General features: G+C 36.0%; 2 protein-coding genes across 2 annotated transcripts; both read right to left on the reverse strand.

Moving 5' to 3' along the window:
* Positions 1–3,707: 3,707 nt before the first annotated feature.
* Positions 3,708–11,545, reverse strand: LOC106654320 (protein croquemort-like). The gene is made up of 10 exons (XM_014374125.2): positions 9,482–11,545; positions 8,041–8,136; positions 7,187–7,325; positions 6,953–7,116; positions 6,721–6,862; positions 6,432–6,644; positions 6,004–6,212; positions 5,631–5,925; positions 5,476–5,549; positions 3,708–5,407 (listed from the first exon to the last, which is right to left on the reverse strand). Exons 1-10 carry the CDS (start codon positions 9,994–9,996, stop codon positions 5,134–5,136), a joined length of 2,121 nt encoding a protein of 706 aa, XP_014229611.1. The 5' UTR covers positions 9,997–11,545; the 3' UTR covers positions 3,708–5,133.
* A 273-nt stretch (positions 11,546–11,818) lies between these two features.
* On the reverse strand, positions 11,819–16,280 carry LOC106654321 (intraflagellar transport protein 57 homolog). Its single transcript, XM_014374126.2, has 8 exons — positions 15,811–16,280; positions 15,568–15,747; positions 15,226–15,507; positions 14,984–15,149; positions 14,811–14,919; positions 14,539–14,735; positions 14,319–14,463; positions 11,819–14,256 (listed from the first exon to the last, which is right to left on the reverse strand). Exons 2-8 carry the CDS (start codon positions 15,723–15,725, stop codon positions 14,087–14,089), a joined length of 1,227 nt encoding a protein of 408 aa, XP_014229612.1. The 5' UTR covers positions 15,726–15,747; positions 15,811–16,280; the 3' UTR covers positions 11,819–14,086.
* Positions 16,281–16,349: the final 69 nt, after the last annotated feature.

The raw sequence follows: 16,349 nt of genomic DNA on the forward strand, positions 1-16,349 counted from the left end.
ATAAAAAATCACAGTGATGAAATATAATCGAGCAAGCCATGGAATGCGACGGAGACACAATTAGGTATATAGTAATTTTGCTATGTGCATATCGTGATATTTTATGCGTGGATCGTTTGATGGAACTCGATTATTCTTCCAGGGTAAAAGAAGAGCCGAACGATACTTGGCTAGACGCATGTGACGATAATATCCTCGATTCAGTGGACTCTCACGAAGTCAACAACGTTGACACATTCACGTTTGATAAATCACCAGTGAGTTTCTTGATTTAATTGTGTTCTGTCTTTCCCCATTCGAAGCTAAAATAAAATTTTAATTCATTTTTTGGCATTGCAGAAAATGATCGATGAAAAAATATTTATAGATTTTCAGTGCAAAGACTATAAATCCGAACTGAAGAGTTATCCATCAATCGTGAAAATGGAAAACCAAATCAAAACCGAAAAATACTTAATCATCTTGATAAAAAGAGGTTTCGATTATCATAATAAATGCCATTTTCAAGAGAATCACCAATTGAAATTCGACGAATTTGAAGAGGTAAAAAATTCAGAAAAAACCTCTCAAACCAAGCTATGTTATGAGTGTACATATTGTGAAAAAACTTATAAAGTAAAAGTTAGTCTGAAAAGGCATATCAACGTAATACATAAGAAAATTCCGTATAAATGTGAAATTTGTCACAATTCATTTGCACACAAGAATCACCTCAATCGACATGTAAATTCAGTACATAATCTAGGCAAACCTTTCGAATGTAACGTTTGTCAAAAAGCATTTGGATATCAGAATATTCTCAAAGGGCACATAAATGCAGTACATAATCGGAGCAAACCTTTCGAGTGTGATAATTGTCACAAATTATATGGACAAAAATGTCACCTTAAAAGGCACAAAATGATAGTACACGATCTTAGCAAACCATTTGATTGTGATATTTGTCACAAATCGTTTGGACTAAAATATGACCTCAATCAACATATAAATGCAGTACATGATCGAAGCAAACCCTTTGAATGTGAGATTTGTCACAAATCATTTGGAGAAAAAGTAATCTTACATATCACATCCATGTAGTACATATGGAAAGCAAACCTTTCGAGTGTGATATTTGTCATAAATCATTTGCATTTATCTTACATATCACATCCATGTAGTACATATGGAAAGCAAACCTTTCGAGTGTGATATTTGTCATAAATCATTTGGATGCAAGAATGATCGTAAAAAACACATTAATACTGTACATAATCGCAGCAAACTTTTCAAATGTGAAATTGTCTGCAAATTATTTGGATATCAGAATAATCTCAAAAGGCACATAAATGCAGTACATGATCGGAGCATACCTTTCGAGTGTGATAATTGTCACAAAACATTTGAGCAAAAAATTAGTCTCAAACGTCACATCAACAAAACACATATTTAATTTCACATACAAACTCTTTGTATGTGAAATACACCATAAATCATTTGAATGCCAGAATCGTCTCGACCCTTCTAATGTGAAATCTGCCACAAATAATTTGGGAGAAAAGGTGACTTTAAATCTCACATTTATCCGCTTCTTATGCGTGATTATAATTTTCTCTTAGTTCAAAAAATTATAACAATCTGCTACCTACTCACCACTTCAATTATGTAACTTCTCGAGAGAACTTTCAAATTCGGCCGCCGCACTCGCACCGGTGGCCCGAAGTCAGCGGCCGACTTCGGGCCGAACTCGGCCTGAGGCGTGGCTGCGCATGTGGCCCGAATTCGGCTGAACATTATTGCTTTATTTTTCCACAGTCTTTGGGAGTGTATCTTAAAGCTGAAACGTTCATTTTTTAAATAAAAAATCTCGTGCTCTGAGTAAAAAATAATATTTTATATAAATATGGGTCTAAATAATAGTTTTTTACAAAACCGTGCGTATGTATGTCACCGATCAGGACGCTCTTTTCGTATGTTACAGTACATAAAACTGGTTCTTGAACTATTTGATGCTCTAGATTGAGCTAGGAGATTTCAATCGAAAATGGAATGATCAAAATTTTTGAAATTTGACAAGGAATTCAAAAAAAGTATTCAAAAATTTTTTTACCGAAAGTTCCAGCTTCTACAACCCTTTTATGTTGAAAATAGCGTTTTTCGGCTCTGTACGCTAGCGCCTTCTATGAAAAAGTCTGAAAAAATTTGAGGTAATGTATTTCGATCGAAAAAATTAGAAAACAAGGCCTAAGGCACTCAAAAAATCTAAAAAAATTCATGGTTATATGGATTGTTAAAAAGTACCTTCATTAATTTTTTCAGATTTTTTAATATCTTCAGGGCTTCAGAATAAATATAGATCGAAAATAGACGTTTATAGCAGGAGTGTGGGGTAGGAGGGGGAAGAGGGTGTAAAATTTTGGTTTTGAACCTTTTTATAATGTGCTGTAATATACGAAAAGCGCGTTCCGATCAGTGACATCAGTGACAGTTTTGTAAAAAAGTATTATTTTCCTCCATATAAATGGGTCAGGTTCAGAATTTTTAAAATAAACCTGCTGATGATGAGATTTTCCTGAAACGTTAATATGTTATACCAACTTATTATGAAGACGGGATTTTAGACTCCGATATTGCACACAGCCTTCAGAATACGTATGGACGTCTTTATTTTATTTTCACCGAATCTGAAGGTATTTTGACTTTAAAAATAAGAAAAAATTCCTGAAGATACATTTTAACAAAATAAACCACCTTGAATTTCTTCAGATATTTGGAGTGCTTCAGGCCTTTAGATAAAATCATTAAAAATTTTAATGATTTTATTTTGGGTGAAACGGTTTGATCGCACTAAAAAAATCATTTTCGTTAAAAAAAGCGGGTTTTCAGCTCTAGGCTTTAGCAGCATGAGTGAAAAATTCTGAAAAAATTCAAGATGGTTTATTTTGTTGCAATGTACCTTCATGAATTTTTTCATATTTTTTAAGTTAAAATACCTTCAGATTCGGTAAAAATCAAAAAAAGACGTCCATACGTATATTTTGAAGGCTATGAGCAATATCGGAGTCTAAAATATCGTCTTCAGGACTATTTTTCCATGTACTATATAATGTACTAAAGTTTCAGGAAAATCCGTGGACCTCGTCTGCAGGTTTATTTAAAAAATTTTGAATCTGACCCACATAAAAGTATTTTATAAAAATAGTATTTTTATTTGTAAAAAATAGTAATTTTTTTTATCCATCACGCACTTTAAGACTATTCAACCAACTGTGTTATGGTTCTTTCGTTACTTTAAAATCGCGTATAAGCGCCGAATTCGGCTAGCCGAATGCGGGCCCTCTTCGACGCCACGTCTCATGCCGCTTCGGCACCGCTTCGGCACCGCTTCGGCACGTGATTCGGCACTGCGCCGGCAATTCGGCAACCACCTTCGGGCCACTAGTGCGCCGAAGTAAAAAGTTCTCTCGGGTTAAAGGCTACCACGTTAAAATAACATTGGAAATTCTTGACAACGCCGATATCGCATCGTAAAACAATGAGACTAGCAATTTTATAAAATAGGATTATAGGATAATTGGACAAGTGGCTTCAATTCCATAAAATTTTATTGATTTAAAGCTTCTCAAAATATTACAAAATTCTATAAAATATTTCAAAAATAAATATTTATAAAAAATTAGATTTGCATCTAATTCATTTTTCATTTAAATTTTATAATTTAACGATACAAGGCCTGTTCAACTAGCTGCAAACGCTATTATTACAACTTCAAACTCCTTCGAACTTATTCATTATTTTACATATTTTATGCTTAATATTAAAATATAACAGTAATGGATAATGTTCATGGAAAAACAAGTCACGCTTATTCCTATAAAATTTGACTGGCCAATCAAGTCTTTCGAGGATTTCGTTTCGAGACAATTCATTAACACAATATATGCCAACTTTTACATATATGTATTCTTAATAGATGAAAAATTCGGAAAGCATAGCGAAATATCCAACGAATAAGGACTTGGATTAATAAATTATGACTTATTTTACAATATTTAAAGAGTAACTGCATATGTTTCAGAAATTATCAAGGTAAATTGACGTTTGAAGGATAAAAAAAAACTGATAAAGTAGTTTATAATATCACAGCTTTAACTTTTTTGTGGCTATTAAATCACGTGTACAATAGAATTTTTTAAATATATTTACATATTTCATATCGATTCGTCAATTATTTTGCTTCGATAACAATCTGCAAATAATAAACTGCACTTGGCTTTTTTATGAGTAGATTTACCAGAAACTATTTCGTTATTAAGTAAATTAATGCACGATAGAAATATTTCAAATAATGACTTTTTACATTTTACTTGATTCGATATCGCAAACTTTTCTTATTTACATATTTATAAAATATATGACTCAGCTTGTAATTTTTACCAACGATGGAAGCTTTTTTACAACAAAGACTCACTGCTCGACTGTGAATGTCTTTATCAATTAAAATTGACGGCAGTCAAGCTATTTACTGTATAAAATCTTTAACTCTATCCTCTCAGAAAAGTATACATCATTATAGAACAAAACATAATTATTAGACTCCTATGATAATACACATAAGTATAAAAATCTAATTATTATGAATTTAAACTCGAAGAGTATTTTCAATAGCTCAACAATATGTACAGTTGAATAATAATATTTTCATTGCAGAGACAACGATGCGTACATTTTTTTGCTTGAATACAATTTAAATGTACATGTATTTAAAAATACTTTATCTTTAACGGAAGTATCATTAGAAGGCTTTTGAAAATAAACTTATTTTTTACTGTAATCAGTTAGGGGTAACTGATCCATTGATTGACCAACACCCAGTGAATACCGCTTTTTATAATATATTTAAAAAATCAATTAGAAATACATTTATAAAAATTAGTAATTAACTGGTTGAAAGCGGCCAACCACTGGGTAAAGTACCCTATTTTGATTTTCAAGATCATCCGCTAAAATACCACTCGATTAAGATAACTTTCAGTGAAAAGTAACATCGTGGATATCTATACGGATGCATAGTTTCATCTTAAAAAAATTAATAAAAAAATTAATATGTGTATTTATACCATTTCATGGTAAAGGCCAACGATTCAATTTAAATTAAGCTTCATCGTTGACTGGAACTTCTGGATCTTTATCACTATCATTATTTAAGAGACGTACTTCGTCGTCTTTCCTTTTTTGACGAATAAAGATACTGATGGAGACTAAAATTAATAGCACTCCAATACCTGCTATAGACCACAATACTCCGCTCACAACGGGTGGTAACAGATCGAGAAGTTTGACTTTTTTCGCGAACTCGGGCGTTATTTTTACCTCTTGAGTAAACCATATCATTGGTATGAATGTACCGGCAAATCGATCGAAAATTCTGAAAAATATTACATATTTTATTGTTAATAATTCTCCATAAAATATTCAATGATATGCACAACTCACTTTATTTTGTCATCTGAATACAAGTAGAAATTGATTTGTAAAGTGCCTCTAACTTGTAACGGAATGCCAGTGTCCTAAAAAGAAAAAAAAAGAAAATGAAAAATAAATGTCATATTATGCACAGAAAAAATGTCACTAGTCAAAAGGAAACTTACTGGATGTATTACTAATTGAAATTCGTGCTTATCTTCATCTGGATTCATTCCTGAAATTTTTTCCGCATAGCTTTTATCAGCTAGATAAAAGTGAGGCAAACTGACGAACGCTGGTGCCCCAAATTTACAAGATGAAATATTCAATGTACCACTGGGTTGGCAGTCTCTACCTTGGCAGTAGCATTTCATTGAATCTACTTTAGCCCCGTTATCGAACGTATCCTCGTCCGATACATACTTGCTTCCAGTGACATCCAGCCATGTACTGGTACCTTTAGCTTTCAAATTTAACGATCTAAAATGATAAAAAAATGATAAGTTAACTATGTTTCGAGATTGTTTTTTACTTCAACTTGATTTTAAATTTACTGACGTGCAAATATCAGGCGAAAAAACAGAAAGTGTTTTATTATTTTTCAATGGAGGCCAGAGATCTCCGATAGATCCTCTGATATGCCCACAGTTTGGATAGCTGGCAGATGTATTTTTGTATTTCCACTCTCTAACCATACCCATATCGTAAAAATCGGAAATTCCGGTATTCATATTATATATTCCATCATAAGTTTCTGAATTATTTCTCTGTAAAAAATTACAAATTATAAGGTATATACCGACGTTAATTATAAAAAAAAAAAACTAATTATTCAAATGGTTTATTTATTATTCTATCAATTAAACGAAAGTAAGATATTCTAAGTACAGGCTGAACAGAAGGTAACTTGCAGCCAGTATAGAAAGCCATCAAGATTTATTAATTTACTGAATTAATTTAATTTAAAAATTAGATGTCAACATTACCTGATAAAACCATGCAAATTTATCAAAGGGAACTTCAACATTCACGTTATGCCTTTTGAGTGCATTGGCAATTTTTAATAATTTGTCATCAAATCCATCAAATAATAGTTGCTGAACAGTTTTTGTCACGACAATATTTTCCATTTTTTCAAACAATTGATTGAACACAAATTTAATAAAAGGTTGATAGTATCTGAACAGATAGGCAGCAGTCTAAAACATTATACAAATATGATTGTTAATAACAAGCTTTCATCAAAGTATCAAAAATTAACAGATGCAAACTCACTGAAACTATTGGATTTAAATTGGTAATTTCATCGGTCAAATTTCCCTTAGATTCTTCAGGTATAAAATGCCATACTCGTTTAACTCGAAACGTGATTGTTCCGTTTTTATTCCAAGTTTTATTCATTTTTATATCAACTTCTCTGAAATAAAATGGATAAGAAAACATCAATAAATAGTTTTTTAGGACTATTGATTCTAATGCTAAGATTAATATTATTTAATAAAACTACCTAAAAACATAAGGTCCAACTTCATCAAAGTGAGGCTTGACAGATGCATTTTTCAAAGTTTCTTCAAAATTCGTCCAGTTAAACATGTACATCTTTAAATACATTGGTACAGGTGTTTCCTTCCAAATGTCATAACTAGTCGATGTATTAGTTAATGTTAACTCCTAAAAAAAATTAAAATTAGCCCTGAATCGCGATTGTAATTTGCTAGATTGGATTTGTTTTTTATCATACCTTTTGAAGAATATCATTAAAAAACGTCGGCCAAAGTATGCCAGTGGTGATGCCAAATATCAAGGCAAATAATGCCACTGGCATCATAATCATGATCTTTTTCTTCACCTTCAACATTTCTTTAGTGTTTTTGGGTTTTCTGAAAGTTATAATTTTCTATTAGTTTAACCATGAATTGCATCAATCACAAAAATTATTTTGTTAAAGTGAATAAATTGTGGTATACGATTTCGCTGCATTTAAAAGACTACAAGAATCGGAAGAAATAAAATACAAAAATGTTCAATCTCAAAGCTACGAACCAGCGATACACACACAGTCCTCTCCCAATCGCACAAACAAACATTGTCTCTAGATCGCAATCTCGCTGTATAAGGCGTTAGCTGCGCTCGCACATTATTGCCCACACGCGAGGGGGATAAGAAAAACGCTGTTTTCACATGCGAGTCCGCACAAAACAGCTCGATTAATTGCCAATGCTTTGCCAGCGGCAACGACGACTGCAGCACGACGACGACGATCGACGATGACTAAAACGCATCGTTTTAACCGACGACAATTGTCTTTCTGCTCATTATTGACAAAACAGGTATAATCAGCTGACCGCGACTGACAGCGTATATGCACGGGCTTCATTGAGAACATGCCCATACAGACGCGCAGCGCACTGTGTGCGTCGCGATAAAATGTGTCGAATTAAAGCTCGACTATATTTCGAAACTCGGAGCTTCGGTGAGTGAGGCGCTCTTTTTTTTATCGGTCACTGGACGCGTTTAGTGACGATCTGGTTTTGTGCAAGCGGGTTTTACAAATGGAGTTTTTACTGAGATTTGGTTTGCGTTTTTGAAGCTTACCTACTATCATTCATCTTTCTAGAATCGTCGAAATTTTTTTTATCTCCGTTCAACTCTTTTCTACTTGGTATCGATGGTTTTTTGATGTCTTGAGAGCTACGTAAATAGTTTTGTTCATCGTTAATTCTGCTATCTCAATAGAAACTTGTTAAAAAGTGATCGATGTATGTAATTTTTAGCTCATATCTTATGTGAGAATAATTTTATAAAGAATCGCGAAAGCTCTGCATTTTGTTAACGATAAAAGCTACATCTCCAGTAGTTCCTGAGTTTTTGTTGAAGAAACGAATATAATGTTTCAAGATAAAATTTATAATACCCGTAGAATTAATGTAAGCTAAGCTTTTTTTAATCATTGACGAAATAATCTGAATTTATATACAAAGAAGCGTTGTGTGCGTTTACTTTTATTATCAGACTTCACCACAAAATAATCTTCAGTTAGGTTCATTGTTAGATTCGATTCAATTGTCAATTTCTGATGAATTAAGTTAAATATCGACATTGAGCGATGTAATTTTAATTCGACGAAAATTGATGTGCTGAGCTCAAATGAATTTTATTTGTAAACTGAAATGATTTCAAATTCTCATTATTACGCATAAATCTTCCACCTTCTGCATTAATCATTCCAAAAGATGCGGCTACAATCGCAAAAAAGTTGTGCGTATAAAAAAGTTCATTTTTTCTATTAAATGATTCATAAGCCGTTTTAGGATTTCCATGTGTTTTTATCAAATACGTTTGAAATTTTTTTGTCACCCTAATAAGAAGACTTTCCCATTCATGAGTCACAGATTATTACTAAAAAAATTTGGATTCTCCTAGTACCTATTATAATCAAGTTCACAGGCTTAGTTTGATACAATAGCTACCGAAAGATAATTTTGAGATTTTTATCCCAAAAATCATTTTTAAAATAATAATTTTTATAGATGCTTTAGAGATTATAAAATAAGCATAGGGTGCTTCATTATTAAGTAGCTCGAGGCCCAATAATTTTTTTCGGTGAAAAAAACTTTCTATAACTTTTTGGTGAAAAGATCTCCTTGTTGAATTTAAGGTACCATTATAAAAATTTCTCGAAAAAGCTTTCTGAATTCTCAGTGATAAGATTCCGGATCAAATCGGATAAAATTTTTAACATTGCAGGAATAATCACTCAAGATACTGACATTAATCTGTAATAATTTTGTTTCTCAAATATAGGACAATTTACGACAAAAAATTAATTAATTTAAAAAAATAATTATTCTTGAAAATGGTAAATAAATTTAGAATCATTTCTAAATGATGTATGCATTAAAAAATTTAGTTCATATTAATAAAAAGCTCACGCACTTCTCTATAATTAGATAACAATTGAATTAAATCTGAATTTCATACGATCGATCACTTTTTTAACCCTCCTCTAACTCTAAAAAAAAATTCTTTCTCTCACTCTGCTGGAAATGCCTTTTGCTCTGACAAATCATAGCCACTGGGTATCGGCTCGTCCGAATTATCATTTCGAGATCGCTCAGCTTCGTCGAACTTATTCTCTCGCGACGACTGCTGCACAGAATCCTCTCGTTTGTGAGCCGCCATGGGCGAAATCACAGAGTTCGTACTCGGCACTTTTAACTGATCATCGTTCGTCCGATCCTCGAGGCTCGCATCGGACGAAGAATTGTTTACTTTCGCGTCCTGCGCCCGATCGTCGGCTACGCTCAGCGTCTCCGGACTCGAGTAAGAGTCGAGGCTCTCGGATTTATCGCTGTCCAATTGATCGCTGCCACTGCTCCGTGACTTTTCTCGCTCGTCCTCGTTCGTATTCTCGTTCTTGTCCTCCAGCGGCGTCAGATAAAAATACGGCTTGTCCGGATCGACTCGCTCGCGCGGCTGAGTCTCGTCGGCGACGGCCGCTTGAAAGAAACGCGGCTTGTCGGCCGCAGCAGGAGAATCGGCAGCTTGCATAATGATGCTGCTGCTGATGATGCGATGCACTCGGACGACAACAAACGAAACAAACAAAAACAAAAAAAAAAGTAACGACGTATCACTCGCGCGCGGTGTCGAGAGAGAGAGAGCGACTACTCTTCTATCGACCTACTGTCCCGGTGGCCAGTGGTATACAAACTGATGCATCTATGAAACAAGTGCGCTCGTGCCGAGTTACGTGTGCTACGACGACGACGAAATAAATGTGTGTGTATGTTGATGTGTGTGTAACGCGCCAAAAGACCACACCACTAGACGAGACGCGTCTTTTAGTCTTAGTCGTCGTCGGCGACGAAGGATTGACTCGAGTCTCTCTTTCTATACAGCGCGATCACGGGCGAATTTTCGATTATCTCTCTCGGTGTTCACACACAAACACACAGCAAGCGCCTATCTGTGACCTATAGCTGCGCCGAGAGAGAGACAGATACAAGTTGATCTGCGCTCGAGATCTATCTTGACGGACGCGATATGCCGATACGCTGCTCGCGCCGTTGGTTCGTATACACACATAGATATATCGTCTCTCTTCGGACACATATCGAAGCGCCTATCGATGAAAGAAAATGAAGAAGAAAAAAAAAGAGTGGAAGAACACGTGTTTCGGAGCAGACAGTCTTAATCGCTATACTTACAGAGCCGATGCCACCACCACTACATTTGCCTATATTGGCTATAATACAAGCTCATCATCAACGTCCATGCCGAGTTGTAAATGACATGCATTTCCGATAAGTTTATATATGCGGCTAATATCGCGCGCTGCAATATGTACTATAGCTTCTCGGGGAGCTTATTTTCGTCGCTGCTCGAGCTTGTATGTGTCGCGCGCATCTAGACATCGTGCATCGAGGCATATATACAAGAGTACAGCAGCATGCGCGAAGATATCATCATCGAGTTATGCATATAATATAAGAATGTATATACACGATGAAGATTATAATTTCTTGATTTATAACTCCTCCGTGGCGATTCCGTTTTATCTCGTATTATTTCAGGCTTATAAATTTAGCGTATCGATATGCTTTACACGATCAGCGAGTGTTAATTTCGATAAGTAATTAAGTATACTTGCGGCTAGCCACGCAATTGTGTACTCTTGTCTTTTTCGTTTTCGTATAGATATTCAACGCGAAGACCATAACAGATTTTAATCTTGCGGTTTTTTCGAAAAGATTGTATTGCATTTAGAATCAGATATTTTTGTATTATGCTCGAGCTTGATCGAACAATGCTCTCGAGTAATTTTTTTTTTTTTTTTCAAGATAACACCTACACGTATGGGAAAATTTAACGGTCTAACGCGAGCTACTTTTTATTCAACGAGCACATAAGAATGACAAAAAATGATAGTAATGTAAGACTGCCTCCAAGAAATGACGTTCGGTGAACATTTTTTTTTTTTTTAAACATAATTTCATTATTCATGAATTATGACTCACGTGCGCGCAAATAGCGATTCCCACATTTGGTATATGAATTATACTAATATTACTTTTTCCAAATTTTTTTCAAATATTTAAATGCTCGTCGTGCATCATTAATTATAATAATTTTTGATCGAGTTAATAAAAATAGCTCCTCATCAATAAAAAAAAAAAGAATTATTTGATTACAAGAACGATAATTTGATAAAAAAAATATACAAATCATCGTTCAAGTCGTTTGTGTACATAAACAACTGGAATATTATATTGCATTATTTTTTTAAATATATTACATAAGCAGTATTATAATCGTAACATAATATAACAATATGTAACTTCACGATCTTTCGAGTCGAAACGGTTCCGACGCGGCGCTTACACACACACACATTATACGTATGCAAGTCGATGATGTCTGCACGTTTTGCAAGCGAAATTGCAAAAAAAAAAACAAGTCTCGGAGGATCATAACTGCTCGTTTCTCAAAAATCGAGCACTAAATATGGCACATTGAGCCTTGAGACCGAATAAACACGATATTATCTGCTGAAAACTTTGCGACCGAATGAATCTAACATTATATTTCGATTTTTTAAAAAGATTTTGGCAGGAAGTATATATTACTTGTATGAATCTTGGATAAATCGCGGCGCATGTGCACACCAACGACTCTATAACTTCTGCTAATACGTCAGAGAAAGTAAAATAACAGGTGTGCGCGATTATTCAATGCTTTCTACGAGCTTGATACGCGGTGGAGTGGAGTGAAAAGGAAAGTTGCACTTAACCAGAAGTTGAGATGAGAACTTGGTGAAATTCACCTCGGGCGATCAAAACTTTATTTCGATCGATCGAACTACGGTTCGATTCGTGTAGTTTGCTTTTGATATAAGTTTGCGTGCATCTGGATTACAAAATTTTTAATAAAAATCGATCGTAACATTTTTCTTTACTTCCGACCGAAGTTCAATGAAACTTCGTCGCTCGTGCGTGACTATTCGATTCGTTTAATAGACGCCACTTATGGCACGTACTATATTATTTTCGATACATTTTTAGGAGATACTTATTATCTCTTTAGACGATATATGATTTATCTTTGTAAAGATCAGATACCTTGGCATCGCAAAAAACAAAAATAATTTTTAATTACGAGTATGTCCGATACATATACAATTTTCAGCAAAAAAAAAAGAATAATTTAAAAAAATATTAATGCACCAACGCGCACGTGCTTTCGCTAGTTGCGCTTAGTAAATAAACTCCTTTTTTTCGTTTCACCTCGATAAAGATACTACGCACACGGCATGGTTAAAAGAATTCCATTCGAAGACAAAAAAAAAATAATAAACATTACGGTTGTGTTTGACTAACGAGATAATTGACAATAATTATTTATTTTGCGAATTATATATTGCGCTTTGTCAGTGACACACAGCGTACAAAGGTTTGTTATTATCTTACGTATGCTTACGTTTTATCGAACGACAGACACGATGCGATACATTTTTTACACAGCGCATCGCCGATCGAGAGTCGATGTAAGCGAATCGAAAAATAGTAACGATACAATTAATGAGGATATATTTGAAATTAAATTGAATCAAAGAGATGCCCCAGAATTTTATAATAAACGAAGTAAACAACGTCTGGAATTGCAATGAAATCTCGCGTATTTACAATGAAAAAGGCGCTATCTCGAAGTCGCAGCCTACGACGACGATAAAGCTCCGAGTATACACTCATCGCACACATCCAATAACAATTAATGCCAATAATGAATAAAAGTAAATGTACATACGCTAAAAGTCAGTCAATGCTAAAAATCACGACGCACAGAATTCGGACATCTAGCCAAAAGCCCCAAGCGAGTGAGATCAAATTTTGTTATGACAAGAGAAAAGACATGGCAGAAAACGCGAAAGACTCGACGATATGGCCGTTCGCATACTGCATCATGATGCGAAAAACATATCAGCTGCTGCTGCCGCTATAGTAGCATTTGGTTCTCTCTCTCTCTCTTTCTTTCTCTCTCTCTCTTGCTCGGAGAGTCAGAATTCACTCTTCCTTCTCATGCTGCTACTGCCGCTGAATGTTGCCGCCGCCAGCGCACTATAATAGTGATAAGCTGCGGAGAGTAGGGGAGAGAGAGAAAGATGCACTTTGGCGAAGCTTGAAAGAACGTGTTTAATAGTATAAAAATTTTTCGAGTAGCCGACGGCCCCAAGAAAGAGGCAAAAAATGACAGCATAAATCGAGTTTCGCCCGCGCTCGCGAAAGAGAATTACCGGACGTGAGAAATATTTTTGCTGAAAATCAATTATAAGTTTCAGCGCGCAGACACGTCCGATCGTTGCAGAGGAGTTTGCGAATTCTTTCTCGAAGAGCTGCCGATAAACGACGAGGAGAGAGGTAAAGGGCAATAATAATTTATCTTTGACCTCCTTTATAGCATCCAAGAGAGAGAGAGAAGATAAACCGAGCTTCGCAATTCGATGCATTTGTGCCAAACGAGTTTGCGAGATGAGGAGTATGAGTCAATCGTTGTTGTTTTTTTTTCTTCTCTTTACAATAATTTATGCGGCTATGATTCATTCGGCGCGCGACAATAACAAAAAAAAGAAAAAAAACTAAAATCAATAGAGCGCGACATTGCCGGTGGAACCCTTCATGTCCTCCTGAAGCTGGACTCGGTCCCTGACGCGCGAGCACATGAGGCTGTACTCGAGCACGCCGATCCTCAGGCTCATCTCGGATATCTCGCTCTTCATCTTGCCCACTGTCTTTTTGATGTTGATCAACGGAGCTGGAAAACGAAATGAGAAATGAAATTTTCTGCGGTGCGTGGAACAAATTCACAATACTCACTTCCGTCGGTCATGCTGGCGCCTCGTTCGTCCATCTCTTTCTTCACCTGCTCCAGCTCGTCGGTGAGTTTGTTCAGAGACTTGGTGCGTTCTTGAACGCCACCGCTGATGTCCCGATACTTTTCCTTGACTTTCAACAGCTGCTCCTGTATCCAAAGTTTGCTGTCACGCGTCTATTGTATGCTTCGTATTGAAAATAAAGTTTTGTCACTCAGACATACCTGCAAAACTCTCAACTCTTGCAGCTGCGGCTGCAACTGTCTATTCAGCTCTATTTCTCGATTATTAATTTTATCGAACGTTCTTCCGATCTCGATGTACAGCTTATCGAGTTGACCTTTCGTCCCGGATAGATTTTCCGTCATGCTCGCGTGCAGCGACTTCATGTGCTCGAGATGCGCCTGCCAATCTCTCGAATCTGATACAAACGAACGAATGAGAAAAGTAGGAGAGCCGTTTAAAAGTTTGTAAATTATTATTTGTTTTTTTTTACCAGCGTCGATGTTCAACTTCAATTGCGGCAAGACTTTTTCCAGCTCCAATTTCCATTCCTCGGCGTCGACCGTGGATTCCAGAATTTTGTCCGGTTTCTGGGTGGCGTGCTTGAATCCGAAAAATCGACTTACCAAATACAGAAAAATTATTTTAATAAATCTACGTACTAACCGATGAGTCTCTGTAAAATTTATTGATATTGTCCACGTGAACGGCATCGTCCTCTTCGTCGTCGTAATCCGTGACCATTTCCTCCTCCACCTTTTCTAAGATCAATTCCGCGTCGTCCTCCTCCAACTCGGGCTCGACCTCGGTCTCGTCGGGTGGTATTTGACTTCTATATTACACAAAGCAAAATCACAAAAATAAACATACCTAGTACGAAGTCATACAGCTGAAAAAGATAAACGTACTTTTGCCACTTGAATTTGGAAACTTTGATGGCGTTGTCGGCCAGATGGTCGAGGACGAAGACCGCGTGCTCGCCCACGCCCTGCTTCAGCTTGTTGGGCGGAAAATCGACGGCCGCGTCGATGCTCTTCATGAAGTCCAATATTTGGGCTATGGTCGCGTTGGGATCGTCCGACTCTTGGGGCGGATCGAAGTTCTTTCCGGCTTTGCGGATCAGCCACGCGGCCAGCGAGGTGAACATGAAGAATTGCTCGCCTGGATTGGTGGGCACCATGAAGTAGTGCCTATGAAAAAATTCTCGTATAATAATGGTTCAAATATTAATCGAATAAATTGCATTTTACCTGCTTATGTATTTCATCTTATATTTTTGAACGAATTCGGTGTCGTAATTCAATAGTTTTAATTTTTCTAATAAATCCTCCATGCGGATGTTGGCGGCGAATGTCGCTGAGGGAGCATCGGGATCTTCGATAATAACCTTTGGCGATTCGCGAAACATTTTTTATAAAACTGTGGGTTTACTGTAATGAAACAGAAATCGATATAGAAATCTTTGCGTATGAAGTAAAATTTATGTTACTTACCGGATAAAATGTTGACTTTTCTGGCGTTTTCTTGAAAATTCAACGATTTTTCTGTTGTCTTTAATAATCGATAATTATTTTATCCGATATAATTAACACTATTTAACATTACTTATCGACAACAAGTTTTTTTGCGCTCGTGCTTATATGCCTGCGTTTCTGTGTACAACAGGAAAGCAAAAAATCGATTTGTTTGCTTGGTCCGCGCCTGATACTAGTAAAAGCCCCATACACGCGCGCGCTACTCCGAGTCTGGTCTGCTACGCAACGGTTTGCCATGCATCATGTCATGCTTGGCGGCGGCTGCTAGGAACACAATCACCTCGTCGCAACAACAAACCTAGGGAGTTTTGGAACGGATGTCATTGTCTCGTTGGGTTTTTGAATCGACCCTCTCCCGTGTGAAATTTTCGAAAAATACGAGTGGAAAGTCGATCGAAAATTAGATTGCGTCGGGTGTAATCTATTTTTCGTTTCGGATACCTCGATTATTCGAGATTAGGTAATTTTGTAAGACCGCCCCCCCGCGCGAGTCGCAA

The sequence above is a fragment of the Trichogramma pretiosum genome, unplaced genomic scaffold (assembly GCF_000599845.2).
Source record: "Trichogramma pretiosum strain Unisexual culture from Peru unplaced genomic scaffold, Tpre_2.0 scaffold94, whole genome shotgun sequence".
NCBI lineage: Eukaryota > Metazoa > Arthropoda > Insecta > Hymenoptera > Trichogrammatidae > Trichogramma > Trichogramma pretiosum.

Excerpts from the sequence above, each read along its gene's own strand:
- LOC106654320 (XM_014374125.2), bottom strand. The coding sequence starts at position 9,996 with ATGCAAGCTGCCGATTCTCCTGCTGCGGCCGACAAGCCGCGTTTCTTT. Across the intron at positions 7,326-8,040 it reads AGAAAGATGAATGATAGTAG|AAAACCCAAAAACACTAAAG; the intron begins GTAAGCTTCAAA and ends TATAACTTTCAG. Across the intron at positions 5,926-6,003 it reads TTTTCGCCTGATATTTGCAC|ATCGTTAAATTTGAAAGCTA; the intron begins GTCAGTAAATTT and ends TTATCATTTTAG.
- LOC106654321 (XM_014374126.2), bottom strand. The coding sequence starts at position 15,725 with ATGTTTCGCGAATCGCCAAAGGTTATTATCGAAGATCCCGATGCTCCC. Across the intron at positions 15,508-15,567 it reads AAGATGAAATACATAAGCAG|GCACTACTTCATGGTGCCCA; the intron begins GTAAAATGCAAT and ends ATTTTTTCATAG. Across the intron at positions 14,464-14,538 it reads AAGAGTTGAGAGTTTTGCAG|GAGCAGCTGTTGAAAGTCAA; the intron begins GTATGTCTGAGT and ends CTTTGGATACAG.